The following is a 17,372-nucleotide window of genomic DNA, read 5'->3' as shown; positions in this document are numbered from 1 at the left end:
CACCTGACGATATCTGTTTCTGGCCAGAGGCTACGGTTACCTCATCAGGCAACTGAAGACAGCACCCCGGTATATGATAAAGGTTATTCATAAAATATAAAACAATAAAATCAATGTTCAGTAACATGAAGAGAGATGATCTAATATTACTCTACCATCCCTGCCTTCGATTTAGCAGGGTCAGAAATGATGTTTGTGGGGACAGCAATTGCAGAGGGACTTCGAAATGGATGACCGTGGTCGGTGTAGGAAGGTAAAGCCGGGCGGACCGGGGTGGGAACGGCTTCCGGTTCAGGTGGCGAGCAGCCGAGAATTTCTGTCTGTTGACAGCGGAGGTGAGAGCGAGAAACTGAGGAAGCGGAGGGTGCGGGAGGTGAGAGGCCGGTGCAGAGGGGACCTATTTACAAGGACGTAACTCCCGTCCCCTGCTTCCCCCCCCCTCCCCGACTGCCTGGGCACCTATTCTACCTCTTCCTCCGTACAACTCTGCTTTTCATCCGGTTGTACTGCTCCCCAGTTCCATCAGTCCCATCTCCCCTCTCTCTGTCGGACCTTGTTCTTTATTTCCCTCCTTGCTTCCTTTCACCTCGCTGTCTGACCGTACTCTTTGCCCCCTTCACTATTCCTCTCCCTCTTCATTCCCCCCTTCCCACGGACTGCTTTGTTTTCATTGCATCGCCCCCACCACCCCGCAACACTCGCTCTGGAATTCGCCCTGGAATATTTCTACCTTCCCACCATACTTTTGGCTGCGTCGTTTGGGTACTTCTCTAAGGTGACGATTTTGCACCAGTAATGGAGATGTTTAGCAGGACGATTGAATCGCTGCATGTAAAAAAAATACTGACGTAAGCTAAAAGTGTAATATTGTAACCTGATTAATTATGCATTAATCGGACAATGAACCCTGTTTTTGCATGTTTTATCCAACCTTATTAATTTTTCTGAAATTGATTCTGTCACCAGAATATTTTGTTTTGGTAACTTGTCAGACATGCAATTGCAAGAAAAAGTTTGTGAACTCTTTGCAATTACCTGGTTTCTGCATTAATTACTCATAAAATGTGGTCTGATCTTCATCTAAGTCACAATAATAGCCAAAAACAATCTGCTTAAACTAATAATATAAACAGCTGTACTTTTTATGTCTTTATTGAACGCTTTGCCTAATACAGTAATTCACAGTCCAGGCTGGAAAAAGTGTGTGAACCCTTTACTTAATAACTGGTAGAACTTCCTTTAGCAGCAATAAAGTCCGTCAGATGTTTCCTGTAGCTGCTGATCAGACTTGCACAACGGCGAGGAGGAATTTTAGACCATTCCCTGATACAAAACTGTTTAAGTTCATCATTATTTCTGGATACATTGCATGAACAGCCCTCTTCAGGTCATGCCACAGCATTTCAATTGGGTTAAGGTCTGGACTCTTACTTGGCCATTCCAAAAAACAAATTTTCTTCTCAAATCATTCTTTTGTTGATTTACCCTTGTGCTTCAGATCATTGCCTTGTTGCATCATTGAACTTCTATTAAGCTTAGCTGATGGACCACTACATTCTCCTGTAAAATATCATATTACAATTTTGAATTCGTTGTTCCCTCAACGATTTCAAGCTGTCCAGGCCCTGAGGCAGCAAAGCAGCCCCAAAGCATGATGCTCCTTCCACCATGCTTCACAGTTGGAATGAGGTTTTGGTGTTGGTGTGCAGTGCCTCCAAACTTAGCAGTGTACATTTCTGCCAGAAAGTTCAACTTTTGCCTCAGCTGTCCGTTGAATGTTGTCCCAGAAGCATTGTAGAACACTGAGGTGGTTGTTTACAAACTTGAGACGTACAGCATCGAGGTGGTCTTTTACAAACTTGACACGTGCAGCGATTTTTTTGGAGAGCAGTGGTCTCCTCTGTGGTGTCCTTCCACAAACACCATTCTTGTTCTGTGTTTTTCTTATAGTGGACACATGAACAGAGACTTTAGTAAGTTCTAGAGATTTCTGCAGGTCTTTTGCTGTTACCCTTGGGTTCTTCTTCGCCTCCTTCAGCATTGCATGTTGTGCTGTTGGTGTGATCTTTGCAGGGCACCCATTCCTAGGGAAAGTAACAGCATTACTGAATTTCTTCCATTTGTAGACAATTTCTCTTACTGTGGACTGATGAACGCTCAATCTCTAGAGATGCATTTGTAGCCTTTTCCAGCTTCAAGCATTTCTACAATTCTTCTAAGGTCCTCTGAAAGTTGTTTTGATCAAAGCATGGTGCACATAAACAGATCATTCCTGAGAAGAGAAATTTATGTTAGGCAGGAAGTGGTGTTGGATAGACTGTTAGGTCTGAAGGCTGATAAGACCCCGGGACCTGATGGTCTGCATCCCAGCGTACTTAAGGAGGTGGCTTTAGAAATTGTGGATGCATTGGTAATCATTTTCCAATGTTCTATAGATTCAGGATCAGTTCCTGTGGATTGGAGGGTGGCTAATGTTGTCCCACTTATCAAGAAAGGAGGGAGAGAGAAAACAGGGAATTATAGACTGGTTAGCCTGACGTCGGTGGTGGGAAAGATGCTGGAGTCAATTATAAAAGATGAAATTACGACACATCTGGATAGCAGTAACAGGATAGGTCCGAGTCAGCATGGATTTACGAAGGGGAAATCGTGCTTGACTAATCTTCTGGAATTTTTTGAGGGTGTAACTATGAAAATGGACAAGGGAGAGCCAGTGGATGTAGTGTACCTGGACTTTCAGAAAGCCTTTGATAAAGTCCCACATAGGAGATTAGTCGGCAAAATTAGGGCACATGGTATTGGAGGCAGAGTACTGACATGGATTGAAAATTGGCTGGCTGACAGGAGACGAAGAGTAGCGATTAACGGGTCCCTTTTGGAATGGCAGGCGGTGACCAGTGGGGTACCGCATGGTTCAGTGCTGTGGCCGCAGCTGTTTACAATATATATTAATGATTTAGATGAAGAGATTAAAAGTAACATTAGCAAATTTGCAGATGACACAAAGCTGAGTGGCAGTGTGAAATGTGAGGAGGATGTTATGAGAATGCAGGGTGACTTGGACAGGCTGGGTGAGTGGGCGGATGCATGGCAGACGCAGTTTAATGTGGATAAATGAGAGGTTATCCACTTTGGTGGTAAGAACAGGAAGGCAGATTATTATCTAAATGGAGTCAAGTTACGAAAAGGGGAAGTACAACGAGATCTAGGTGTTCTTGTACATCAGTCACTGAAAGTAAGCATGCAGGTACAGCAGGCAGTGAAGAAAGCTAATGGCATGCTAGCCTTCATAACAAGGAGAATTGAGTATAGGAGCAAAGAGGTCCTTCTGCAGCTGTACAGGGCCCTAGTGAGACCACACCTGGAGTATTGTGTGCAATTTTGGTCTCCAAATTTGAGGAAGGACATTCTTGCTATTGAGGGAGTGCAGCGTAGGTTCACAAGATTAATTCCCGGGATGGCGGGACTGTCATATGTCGAAAGATTGGAGCGACTGGGCTTGTATACACTGGAATTTAGAAGGATGAGAGGGGATCTGATTGAAACATATAAGATTATTGAGGGATTGGACACGCTGGAGGCAGGAAGCATGTTCCCGCTGTTGGGTGAGTCCAGAACCAGAGGCCACAGTTTAAGAATAAGGGGTAGGCCATTTAGAACGGAGTTGAGGAAAAACTTTTTCACTCAGAGAGTGGTGGATATGTGGAATGCTGTGCCCCAGAAGGCAGTGGAGGCCAATTCTCTGGGTGCTTTCAAAAAAGAGGTGGATTGAGCTCTTAAAGATAGTGGAATCAAAGGTTATGGGGATCAGGTAGGAACTGGATACTGATTGTAGATGATCAGCCATGATCACAGTGAATGGCGGTGCTGGCTTGAAGGGCCGAATGGCCTACTCCTGCACCTATTGTCTATTATTCTCTAAGAGCAAGCCCTGTCAGTAACCTGACTTTCTGTGTCCTTTTTATTGGGCAGGGCACCTCCACAACCCACGGCATTACCCCAGAGGCTCACATACATTTTTGAACCTAGACTGTGAGTGTTTAAATGGTGTACTCAGTATTGGTGAAAAGAAGTACAATTGTGTTTGTGTGTTATTAGTTTAGGCGGATTGTTTTTGTCGATTATTGAGGCTTAGATGAAGATTAGACCACATTTTATGGGTAATTAATGCAGAAAATAATTGCAAAGGGTTCACAAACTTTTTCTGGCAACTGTGTATGTTCCCACTCCTCGAGCAGTGCTCAGTTGGCTGTCTCATCAGGTGTTACCATTGCCTTCATTCTGGGTAGTGAAGTCCATGAAACAAGCATACAGGAATTCTGGGAAAACTGTGACTCTGGTCTGAAAAGCTGACTTGCACTTTTAAAATCAATAAAAGCCTAGAACATTTAAAAGTTAATTATATTAGATATAAGGTGGGATCATTTGTTTTTGAATCAGTATATTTTCCTTTGAAATACAAAAGAATAATTTGACATGAATAAGGGTAAGGAAGAGAAAACAGTTTTATTGACTAAACTACTGTATTCCTGCCAAATTAGAAATCCAGTAAATAAAACAGGAAAACTGGCTTGCAGCCCAACCATAGACAGGGGAGTGTAAGCTAGGTTGAGAGTTGTGTCAGGTTCCTGACAGCAGCTAACAGCTGTACCTGGAGGACCAAGAGTGCAGTTATGTATTTGAAACATTTATAGCAGCACCAAGAACAGTACTGTCTTATAGAAAACTGGTTTATTAAAGTATAGAAGCTTGCCTGATTCATTTTAAACACCTTTTTTGGCAACCAGGATTATTTCTGTAAATCACTTTTACAGTTGAGTTACGAAGAAGTAGCAGCTATGGCAACAGCCGATCTGTTGGTGGATTTACAGGATGATCTGGTGTCCGATGATGCTTCCAATGTACTTGGACAGCTCAAACTTTCTCCGATGGATGATAAGTCCTGGCCATTGGAAAATGAGGATGATGAAGATTTAAAGTCAGGTTAGTTTCCACTGGTGGATTTGCCGCTCAATGCCAGATTTGGTGTAAACACTCAGTATGTGCAATTACAACGAGCAGAATTATAAATATTGAATCTTATCTTAAGGAGATGGAAAGAGTTAGATAATTGCAGCAGTACAAAATGGTGAATTATAGATCCTGTTTATTTATCTTTCCCATCAAAGTTAAAACAGGGCTGATATTCTTTTAAACTGTTTATGCCCTGCTGGCTTGAACCAGGTTCACTTGTGGACTATTCTGTTGTCACAGAAGACCATCAGCAAAACAATGATCACAACAAAAATATTGTTCTATTATTTGCTTTAGGTTTATAGTTTTAAACCCAGCAGTCAGTCACCTGGGCATTTATCCTGTCTATTGTAAAATGGTGCCTTGCAGTCTACCACGATGAGGCCTTGCACTCCTCATCGTCACTCCTGAGCTTTGGTATCATCTGTCACCAGACTGTCTGCTGTTCATATCTTTGCTCATCTTCCCAGATCTTTCAGTGATGCACAATAATAGTTCTGAAAGTAGAACTTGGATCTCTGTCTAAAAGGCTTCAATCCCTAATTAATTTCAATACCACCAGATTTCTGAACGACCAATAAATCCATGAACGCTACCTTGTTATTTCATTTTTTGGACTATATTTGTGTAATATATTCTAATGTCATGTCTGTACAATGTACTGCTATCATGAAACAACAAATTGCATGGCATGTAGTGATAATAAATCTGATTCTAAGCTTGTACCATTTTTCTTGGACCTGGTATTACCAATGTGCCTGATTAAACGGTTCTTTACATCACACAACTGTACAGTTTCCAGCTGGATGTTGCAACCCTTAGTTGCAATCCATAGTAGGTTGTCTCAGATATATTGCTCTGACGTCATTATTCAAGTTGTCATCACCATGTCAAGCCTTCACAAACACAGTCTAGTTGCAGGCAAATTCGCTAACTGACGTACAACTACGATTTATTTCCATGCCAAGTTTACAAACTGTAATCTAGTTGAAGAAGACTTGATTCTCCAGGCTTAATCAGAATCTACCTCCCTGTATAATCCCATTTCAATCTACAGGCACACCTACCCAGTATTGACTCTGGCTCAGTGAACTATACTCTTCTCTTAGAACATTCGGCACCAAGTCCCACTCTAGATACATGAGCGACAAAAATCTATGGCAGGAGTTCTCAGCCTTTTTCATGCCATGGACCACTGCCATTCACCGATGGGTCTGTTGACCCCAGGTTGGGAATCCCTGATCTGTGGTGACATTCCAGTACATCACAAAGGGGACACTATATTGTCAGAAGTGTATTTTGAATGAGGTGTTAAATTAAGGGTCTTTCTGTTCTTGGGTGGGCATAAAAGATCCAGGAGTTCCATGGACCCCTTGGTTAATGGTAAAATAAAGGTTGGAAACCCCTGCCATAGTGCTGGATAGATGAAAGGAAAAGTTCTCTCTGTATCCTGACCAATATTTATTCTTCAGCCAACGTCATTCAAATAGATTACCTGGACATTATTAGATTGCTACTTGTTGGATCTCCTCACATTTTGGGTGCCCTACTAGATCTCTTAAACATAAGAAAGTTTAATCTGTCTTGGCTTTAAAATCTTGAGTCATTGATAAACAGAAATCATTCACCAATAGTTCTGACTGGAGGCAGTATGTGAGACCAGGCAGGCACATCTGTGTATTCCGCTCAGTCAGCACTGGTGCGCCACAGGGATGTGTTCTGTCCACTCTCCTAGTTTCTCTGGGCACCATTTATACCATCTCCAGTGCTCCAGCAGTTAAACTGATAGATTGTAGATGACACCACTGTCAGGACTAATCAACAGAGGCAACAAATCCAATCCTGGTGCAATCCCAACAACTTGGAACTGAATGCCCTCAAAACTGTGGAGATGTATATCAACCTCAGGAGAAATAAGTCTTCTCCACCCACTCATCATCAACAAACTCTATAGTTAGCACTGTTTTAACATCCAGGTACCTGGGCATGATTATTTCACAGGCCCTGTGGGAGAACCATATTTCCTTCATTAACAACAGGCTCAGTAGTAGACTTAGTTTGTGTGGCAGTTGGCAAAATTTAACTTACCCAGAATACACTGGTGCAATTTCACACTGCTATCATAGAGAGCAGCCATTATCACAAGATCACAAGACAAAGGAACAGAAGTAGGCCATTCGGCCCATTGAGTCTGCTCCGCAGCTTCCCCATGAGTTAAACTATTCACCCATCTAGTTCCAATTTCCGGCTTTTTCCCCATATCCCTTGATACCCTGACTAATTAGATACCTGTCAATCTCCTCCTTAAACACCCTCAATGATCGGGCCTCCACAGCCACATGTGGCAACGAATTCCACAAATCCACGACCCTCTGGCTAAAAAAAATTTCTCCTCATCTCTGTTTTAACTGGGTACCCTCTAATTCTAAGACTATGGCCTCTTGTCTTGGACTCACCCACCAAGGGAAACAACCTTTCCACATCTACTCTGTCCAACCCCTTCAACATTCGAAATGTTTCTATGAGATCCCCTCTCATTCTTCTATACTCTAATGAATACAATCCAAGAGCCGACAGACGCTCCTCATATGTTAGCCCCTGCATTCCAGGAATCATCCTCGTAAATCTTCTCTGAACTCTCTTCAACATCAGTATATCCTTTCTAAGATAGGGGGCCCAAAACTGCACACAGTATTCCAAATGAGGTCTCACTAATGCCCCATAGAGCCTCATTAACACCTCCTTACTCTTATACGCTATTCCTCTTGAAATGAATGCCAACGTAGCATTTGCTTTCCTTACCGCCAATCCAACTTGGTGGTTAACCTTTAGGGTATCCTGCACGAGGACCCCCAAGCCCCTCTGCACTTCCGATTTTTGAATTTTCTCCCCATCTAAATAATAATCTGTCCGATTGTTTCTTCTTCCGAAATGTACAGCCGTACATTTGTCAATGTTGTATCTCATCTGCCATTTCTTTGCCCACTCTCCTAAACTGACTAAGTCTCTCTGCAACCTTTCTGTTTCTTCAACATTTCCTGCTCCTCCACCTATCTTGGTGTCATCCGCAAACTTGGCCACAAAACCATTTAATCCATAATCCAAATCATCGATATACATCGTAAAAAGAAGTGGCCCCAACACCGACCCCTGTGGAGCACCACTAGTAACCGGCAACCAATCAGAATAGGATCCCTTTATTCCCACCCTTTGCTTTCTGCCTATCAGCCAATGCTCCACCCATTTCAATATCTTTCTTATAATTCCATGGGCTCTCATCTTATTAAGCAGCCTCTTATGCGGCACCTTATCGAAGGCCTTTTGAAAATCCAAATACACAACATCCACAGCCTCTCCCTTGTCAATCTTATTCGAGATTACCTCAAAAAATTCCAATACGTTGGTAAGGCAGGATCTTCCCTTCATGAAACCATGCTGGCTTCGGGCCTATCTTGTCATGCACCTCGAGGTATTTCATAACCTCATCCTTGAGGATTGACTCCAATATCTTTCCAACTACCGATGTCAGACTAATAGGTCTGTAATTTTCTTTTTGCTGCCTCCTTCCTTTCTTTAATAGTGGAACTACATTTGCGACCTTCCAGTCCTCCGGAACCATGCCAGAGTCTATTGATTCCTGGAAGATTATTTCCAATGCTTCCACAATCTCCAAAGCCACCGCCTTCAGAACCCTTGGGTGCACCTCATCCGGGCCGGGAGACTTATCTATTCTTAGTCCACTTAGCTTCCCAAGCACTTTCTCTCTAGTTATCGTGACTGTACCCAATTCTATTCCCTGATACCTCTGGCTATCAGGTATATTGCTCATGTCTTCCACTGTGAAGACTGATGCAAAATACTCATTCAGTTCCTCCGCCATCTCTTTGTTATCCATTATAATTACTCCAGCATCATTTTCAATCGGTCCCGTATCTACCCTTGTCACTCTTTTACTCTTCATATATTTAAAAAAAACTCTTAGTATCCTTTTTTATGTTAATCGCCAACTTCCTTTCATAATTCATCTTTTCTTTCCTAATGACTTTCTTAGTTTCTTTCTGTAAGTTTTTAAAGGTCTTCCAGTCCTTATTTTTCCCACTAATTTTTGCTTCCTTGTACGCCGTTTCTTTTGCTTTTATTTTTGCCTTAACCTCTCTCGTTAGCCACATTTGTGCCATTTTTCCATTCATGATTTTCTTTTTTCTTGGAATATATTTTTCCTGCATTCTCCTTATTTTTTTGTAGGAATTTCATCCAATTCTGCTCTGCTGTCCCTCCATTTAGTTTACTTTTCCAATTGACTAGAGCAGTTCCTCTCTCATACCACTGTAATTTCCCCTGTTCCACTGAAATATCGATTCACCTGATATCAGCTTCTCCTTTTCAAATTTGAAACTGAACTCAATCATATTATGATCACTACTTCCAAGAGGTTCCTTTACCTCCAGCTCCCTAATCGCCTCAGGTTCGTTACACAACACCCAATCCAAAACAGCCGGTCCCCTGGTGGGCTTCTGGACAAGCTGCTCCAAAAAGCCATCCTGTAGGCATTCTACAAACTCCCTCTCCTGAGATCCATTACCTTCCCGACTTTCCCAATCCACTTTCATATTAAAATCCCCCATAATTATCTTGACATTGTCCTTCTGACACGCTTTTTCTATTTCCAGCTGCAACTTGTAGTCCACATCCCGACTGCTGTTTGGAGGCCTGTATATAACTGCTATTAGTGTCTTTTTACCCTTGCCATTTCTTAATTCTACCCATAAGGATTCTACCTCTTCTGATCCTATGTCCCTTCTTTCTATTGATTTGATATCGTTACTTATCATCAGGGCCATGCCACCCCCTTTACCTACCTTCCTATCCTTCCTGTACACTGTGTATCCTGGGATATTCAGCTCCCAATCACATCCATCATTTAGCCATGACTCGGTGATGGCCACAATGTCATACCTTTTAACCTGCAGCTGTGCAGCAAGGTCATCCACTTTATTTCTAATGCTGCATGCATTTAAGTACAGTACCTGTTGCCACTTGTGCTATATATCTATTTTGCAGCAAATTATCCTGTATATTCACCAGCCTGTCCTTCTTACCATCTTTGCTGCACAGTATTTTTGACTTATTTCTATTTTCCTCTTCCTCGATCCTAACACCTTGGTTTCCTTCCCCTTGCCAACTTAGTTTAAACCCTCCCTAACAGCTATATTAAACAATCCCGCTAGGATATTAGTACCTTTTGAGTTCAGGTGTAATCCATCTTTTTTGTACAAGTCATACCTTCCCCAAAATAGATCCCAATGATTCAAGAATTTGAAACCCTGCCCCCTGCACCAGTTACTTAGCAACACATTCATCCGCTTAATTTTTCTATTCTTACCATCATTAGCCTGCAGCTCAGGCAGCAATCCTGATATTATTACTGTGGAGGTCCGGCTTTTCAATTTTCTTCCTAGCTCCCAGTAATCTTTCTTCAGGACCTCCTCTCTTTCTCTGTCTATGTCATTGGTACCAACATGTACCAAGACTTCCGGCTGCTCGCCCTCTCTCCTCAGAATACTCTGGATTCGATCTGAGACATCCCGTACCTTGGCACCAGGGAGGCAACACACCATCCGGGTATCCTTGTCTGGTTCGCAGAATCTCTTGTCCGTCCCCCTTACAATAGAGTCCCCTATAACTACCGCATTTATTGTCTGGTTTGGTGCCGCATCCTCTCTCAGTATATGAAAACTACAGTGAACTGTTCGGACAACAGAAAAGGTCATCAATTTACCATCTATATGTCCAGGACAATGAAGTGGGCAGGGAAATTATTATGGAGACTATCCACCCAACAAAGTACCTTTTCCTAGAGCTCCCTTCTGGAAAGCCCTTTAGGAGAATTTAAAACAGAAACTTTAAGCCACCTTAAAAGCTTCTTCCTCCTGGAAGTTAATCTGATATAGTCTAGTTAGCCATTCTAGTTCATTGCATTGTAAGCACTTTATAACCATATAACAATTACAGCATGGAAACAGGCCATCTCGGCCCTTCTAGTCCATGCTGAATGCTTACTCTCACGTAGTCCCACCGACCTGCACTCAGCCCATAACCCTCCATTCCGCTCCTGTCCATATATCTATCGAATTTTACTTTAAATGACAATGTCGAGCCTGCCTCTACCACTTCTACTGGAAGCTCGTTCCACACAGCTACCACTCTCTGAGTAAAGAAGTTCCCCCTTGTGTTACCCCTAAACTTTTGCCCCCTAACTCTCAACTCATGTCCTCTTGTTTGAATCTCCCCTACTCTCAATGGAAAAAATCTATCCACGTCAACTCTTATTATCCCTCTCATAATTTTAAATACCTCTATCAAGTCCCCGCTCAACCTTCTACGTTCCAAAGAATAAAGACCCAGCTTGTTCAACCTTCCTCTGTAACTTACGTGCTGAATCCCAGGTAACATTCCAGTAAATCCTCTCTGTACTCTCTCTATTTTGTTGACATCTTTCCTATAATTCGGTGACCAGAACTGTACACAATACTCCAAATTTGGCCTTACCAATGCCTTGTACAAATGTAACATTACATCCCAACTCCTATACTCAATGCTCTGATTTATAAAGGCCAGCATACCAAAAGCTTTCTTCACCACCCTATCCACGTGAGATTCCACCTTCAGGGAGCTATGCACCATTATTCCTAGGTCCCTCTGTTCTACTGCATTCTTCAATGCCCTACCATTTACCATGTATGTCCTATTTTGATTAGCCCTACCAAAATGTAGCACCTCACACTTATCAGCATTGAACTCCATCTGCCATCTTTCAGCCCACTCTTCTAACTGGCCTAAATCTCTCTGCAGGCTTTGAAAGCATGTTTCATTATCCACAACTCCACCTATCTTAGTATCATCTGCATACTTACTCATCCAATTTACCACCCCATCATCCAGATCATTAATGTATATGACAAACAGCATTGGACCCAGTACAGATCCCTGAGGCACACCATTGGTCACCGGCCTCCAACCTGACAAACAGTTATCCACCACTACTCTCTGGCTTTAAATCACTCTTTAACAAAAGTTCTGTTTGCATTGTAAATATATGCTGGTATTTATATATTTGAGCAGAATTTATGTGATTCTTTATTCTTTTTAATTGTTTAATATTTTTGTTGCATGTCGCCTCAACGCTACAACAAATTCTTACCAGCGGTGTTTGTTGAATAAAGTTGATCTTTGATCCTTAGTACACAAACATTCAGAAGCATAGACTTCATCATTTAAGGTCAGTTTGTGAGAAAAATTTTGCCTGCTTGTAAGAGGATCATCAGGTATCTGTATGAATACAAGATTTACTCTACATAAGTTGGACTTTGGCCTTCCAGTGATATCTTTAGTTCATAGTTTACTTTGGACCTTAAGACCATAAGACGTTGGAGGAGAATTACGGCATTTGGGCCATCGATTCTGTTCTGTCATTCGATCTTGTCTGATTACTTTTCTTCTGAACCCCATTCTCCTGCATTCTCCCTGTAACCTTTGACACCCTTACTAATCAGGAATGTATCAAATTTTGCTTTAACTATACCCAATGTCTTGGCTTGCACAACCATATGGAGCAATGACTTTTATAGATTCATCATGTTCTGGTTAAATAAATTTCTCCTTTTCTCTGTTGTAAAGGGATGTTTCTTGTATTCCAAGGCTGTGCCCTCTGGTCCTAGATTCTCCCACTATTGAAAATATCCCCTACATGTCCACACTTTCCAGGCTTTTCAGTTTTCAGAAGCTTTCAATTAAATCCCTCCTCATTCTTCTAAACTCCAGCAAGTACAGGCTCAGACTCATCAACTGCTTACATTCCTAGGATCATTCCTGTAAACCTAGGTAAACCTGAAAGTAGTAATCTGATTGCAGATTAGTGCAGGTAGGGAAAGGGTGATAGCACCAATGAGGAAATGGTGCGGGGACAGGATTTCAAATTCTTGGATTATTGGAACCTTATCTGGGGGAGGGAATGACCTGCACAAGAGGAATGGGTTGCACCTGAACTGGAGGGGAACCTATTGCCCGGGCTGGGAGGTTTGCCAGTGCTATTCCAGAGAGTTTAATCTAGTTTTGCTGGGGGCTGGGAACCAGAGAATCAGGTCATTAAGGGAAGGATCGGACAGGAAGGCAGATGTCAGGGAAAGTATTGAAAAGCAAAATATAAATAACAGGTATGATGGGTCAGGTAGTTTGAAGTGTGTATATTTTAATGCTAGGTGTATTATGGTTAAGGGAGATGAACTTGGAGCATGGATCAGTACATGGAACCATGATGGTGTGGCCATTACCGATACACGGATGAGAGAGGGGCAAGAATAGGTGATTAATGTACCGGTTATTCAAAGTTTTGGAAAAGGTAGAGGAGGAAGTAAAAGTGGTGGGGGGGGGGGTGCGTGGACTTAGACTACTAATCAGGGACAATATGACATCTCCACTCAGGGGAGACATAATGGAGGGAGTCAGACACCGAGACCATTTGGACAGAAATCAGGAATAGGAAAGTGCAATCACACTGATGGGATTGTACACCAGACCCTCTAGTAGCCACAGAGACATTGAGGAATGGTATGTAATCAGATTAATGAAATGTGTAAAAATAAAAGTAGGAGGAGGAGATGGCGGTGTGACACAGCGCACACGGCCGCTCCAAAATTATATTGTATTTGTAAGTAGGTACCGTGCACAATCCTGATTTGAGGGAGACAGACGTGAGAAGCACGGAGGAACATCTGGAGAAACTTCTGAAATGCCTGCTTTGCTGCCGCTGCTACTGTGCGATCGAGAATCTCCAGAGGGGAAGGCCCCAAATCCTCGGCTTTGCCTATTGCTGGGGCCGGGGTCAAAGCGCTCAGCAGAGGTGGTGCTCGGTGTCGGGGAGCTGGTTGGAGGCTCAAAGTTTTCGGACAGACTCGAGTCGGCTGTGATTGGGTGCTTCCAGGTTGCTGCATCGGCAAGTGTGCAACGCTGGAAGCTCATGGCAGGAAGAGTTTTTTTCCTTCCTTCTACCGTCTGCGTGAGATGATGGGACTTTAGAGAGACTTTGAGACTTTTTTTTACTGTGCTCATGGTCTGTTCTTTATCAAATTATGGTATTGCCTGTTGTGACTGTATGTTATAATTATGTGGTTTTTGTCAGTTTTTCAGTCTTGGTTTGTCTTGTGTTTCTGTGATATCATTCTGGAGGAACATTGTATCATTTCTTAATGCATGCATTACTAAATGACAATAAAAGAGGGCTGCGTGTCCTTATAATCTGAAAAAATACTAGGGTTGTTGTCATGGGGGAATTCAACTTCTCCAATATAAACTGGGACTTTCTGAGTGCATGGGGTTTGGATGGGGCAGAACTTAAGTGCATCCAGGAAGGTTTCTTAAATCAATATGTGGACGGTCCAACGAGAAGAGGGGCTGTGCTGGACCTGGTGTCAGGTAATGAACCTGGCCAGGTGACTGACCTTTCAGTGAGTGAGCAGTTAGGGAACAGTGACCTCAATTTAACTTTAAGGATAGCTCTCGATAAGGATGGGTATGGTCCTTGTGGGAGAGTTTTAAATTGGAGTAGAGCATATTACAAGGGCATTATGCAGGAACTAGGAAGAGTTAATTGGGAACACCTTTTTTCTGGCAAGTCCACATTAGACATGTGGAGGGTGGTTAGAGATCAATTGCACAGAGTACAAGAAAGGTATGTTCCTGATGGAAGGAAGGACAAGGATGGAAAGATAAGAGAACCTTGGATGTCCAGGGAGGTGATGAATTTAGTCAAGAAGAAAAAGGCAAAGCATATAAGGCTTCAGAAGTCAGGATCAAATGAAGCACATAAGCATAAAGAAGCCAGCAAAGAACTAAAGAAGGGCATTAGGGAAGCCAGGAGGGGCCATGAGTCCATGGCAAGTAGGACCAATGTGAATCCCAAGGCATTGTATACGTACATCAAGAGCAAGAGGATAGCTAAGGAGAGGGTGCAACCACTAAAGATAAAGGGGGGATCATCTGTTTGGATGTGGAAAATGCGAGTGGGGTATTTAATGAGTACTTCAGTATTTACCAAGGAAAAGGATAGAGGACCAGGAGATCAATGCTGAATGTATAAATACATTACGGTGTTTAGAGGTCAAGGAGGAGGAAGTATTGGGCCTCCTAATGAGTATTAAGGTGGATAAATCCCCAGGGCCTAATAGGAATTACCCCAGGTAATTGAAGGAGGCAAGACGAGATTACTGGGGCCTTGACCAGTATCTTCGTGTCCTCCTGGAGGACTGGCAAGTGGCTAATGTTGTACCTCTATTTAAGAAGGGAACAAGGGAAAATCCTGGAAACTAGGTAGACTGTTAAGTCTCACATCAATTGTAGGGAAATTGCTGGAGAAAATTCTTAGGGATAGGATATAAGCATTTGGAAATTCATAGCCTAATTAGGGAAAGCCAGGATGGCTTTGTGTGGGGCAGGTTGTGTTTTATCAATTTGATGAGATTTTGGCAAGGAGATGAACTAAATTGCTGAGGGTAGGGCAGTGGATGTTGTCTACATGGATTTTAGTAAGGCATTTGACAAAGTCTCTCATAGGAGGGTAATCCAGAAGATTAAGATGCATGGGGTCTGCTGTGAATTGGCTGTTTGGATCCAGAACTGGCTTGCGCATAGAAGACAGAGAGTAGTGTGTGGAGGGATGTATTCGAGCTGAAGGTTTGTAGACCTGTGCTGGGACCTCTGCTATTTGTGATGTATATAAATGACCTCGATGAAAATATAGACGGGTGTGTTAGTAAGTTTGTGGATGATACCAAGATTGGTGGAGTTGTGGATAGTGTTGAAGATTAGCAAGGACTATAATACAATATAGATCAGTTGCAGATATAGGCAAAGAAATGGCAGATGGAACTTAACCCAGATAAACGTGAGGTGTTGCACCTTGGTAAGGCAAATACAAGGAGACAGTGCACTGTTGCGGGCAAGGTCCTTAACTGTGTTGCTGAGCAGAGAGATCTTGATCCAAGTTCATAGGTCCTTGAAAGTGGCTACACAGGTCAATAAGATGGTTAAGAAGGCTTATGGACGCTTGCTTTTATTAGTCAGGGCTTTGAGCTCTAAAGTCAAGAGGTTACGTTACAACTTTATAATACTCTGGGGTATTGTATACTGTTTTGGTTGCCCCACCATAGAAAGGATGTTGAGGCTTTTGAGATGATGCAGAAGAGGTTTTCCAGAATGCTGCCTGGTTTAGAGGGCCTGTGCTATCATGAGAGGATAAACTTGGGTTGCTTTCTCTGGAGCACCAGAGGCTGAGGGGAAATAATGTCTTCTACATTATCTACAACTCCACCAATCTCAATCTGATAGAGTTTTGTAAGATGGAGAGGCATCGATAGAGTAGACGGGAGTATTGGTTTCCCAGGGTTGAAATATCTAATACCAGAGAGCATGCATTGAAGGTCAGAGGGAATAGGTTGAAGGGCGATGTGAAGGGTAATTTTCAGGGGGATGCCTGGAATGTGCTGCCTGGTAGTAGGGGCAAATACATTAGAAGCTTTGAAGAGACATTTAGATAGGCACATGGATGGAGGGATATGGACATTGTGTGGGTAGGAGGGATTAGTGTTTGGGTGTTTTTGATTTACTTTTAACTGGTTCTTGTGTTGTACTGTTCTAATTTTTCTCCAATGACAGTACATCCCTTCTTAGATATGGGGCGCTAAACTGTTTGCAATACTCCAAATGTGGTTTCGCTAATGCCTGATAAGGTCTCAGTCCTAAACACCTCTAACAGTTTTTTGAAGACTCATGGAAACTGCAAACAAATTCTGATTTGTTGTAGAGTTTCTGTTTCACATTATGTGGTTGAAAGGCTTCAGTGCCATATTCGGTTGGAGCTGCAATCTTTGGAAAAGTACCATAGAAAAGGAAGGCATTGGCAACATCACCTCGAGTGGAGTACTACTTCTCACCATATGTGCTGAGCACAATCTTATCATCACAAACTCTCTCTTCCGCCAGAAAAACAAACTCAAGCCATTTTGGCAGTATCCCTGATCTAAACAGTGGAATCACATTGACTATGTCATTGTCCAAGCTTGGGATCGTCATGATGTGAGTAATACAAGGGCCACGATTGGTCCAGATAACTGCTGGATGGATCACCTGATCCACTCCACCTTGTCCATCAAACTCATGAAAAAGAGGAGGGCTCATGAGAAGCAGTCCAGGCTAAGACTAAAACTTGAGAGCCCTCTTGACTCTGCCATGCAAGAGCACCTTCAGGCCTTGTCTATGCAGAACCTCCAATGGGAATACCTGAAGGATATCAAAGGACACTGGGT

General features: G+C 42.7%; 1 protein-coding gene across 4 annotated transcripts in view; it reads left to right on the top strand.

Moving 5' to 3' along the window:
* Positions 1–283: 283 nt before the first annotated feature.
* arhgap1 (Rho GTPase activating protein 1) overlaps positions 284–17,372 on the top strand; it is a 55,602-nt gene continuing 38,513 nt past the window's right edge. Inside the window, exons 1-2 of one of the 4 annotated variants that reach the window (XM_072272221.1) lie at positions 284–335; positions 4,815–4,983. In XM_072272221.1, the coding sequence (XP_072128322.1) occupies positions 4,839–4,983 (145 nt within the window). In that variant the 5' untranslated portion in view covers positions 284–335; positions 4,815–4,838. Of the gene's footprint in view, positions 374–422; positions 849–4,814; positions 4,984–17,372 lie in introns of those variants that run through there. The other 3 variants (XM_072272222.1, XM_072272224.1, XM_072272223.1) reach the window with 3 other exon arrangements.

The sequence above is a fragment of the Mobula birostris genome, chromosome 11 (genome assembly GCF_030028105.1).
Source record: "Mobula birostris isolate sMobBir1 chromosome 11, sMobBir1.hap1, whole genome shotgun sequence".
Taxonomy (NCBI): Eukaryota; Metazoa; Chordata; class Chondrichthyes; order Myliobatiformes; family Myliobatidae; genus Mobula; species Mobula birostris.
The sequence above is the reverse complement of the archived record's forward strand: the minus strand, read 5'-3'. Positions and strand labels throughout refer to the sequence as shown.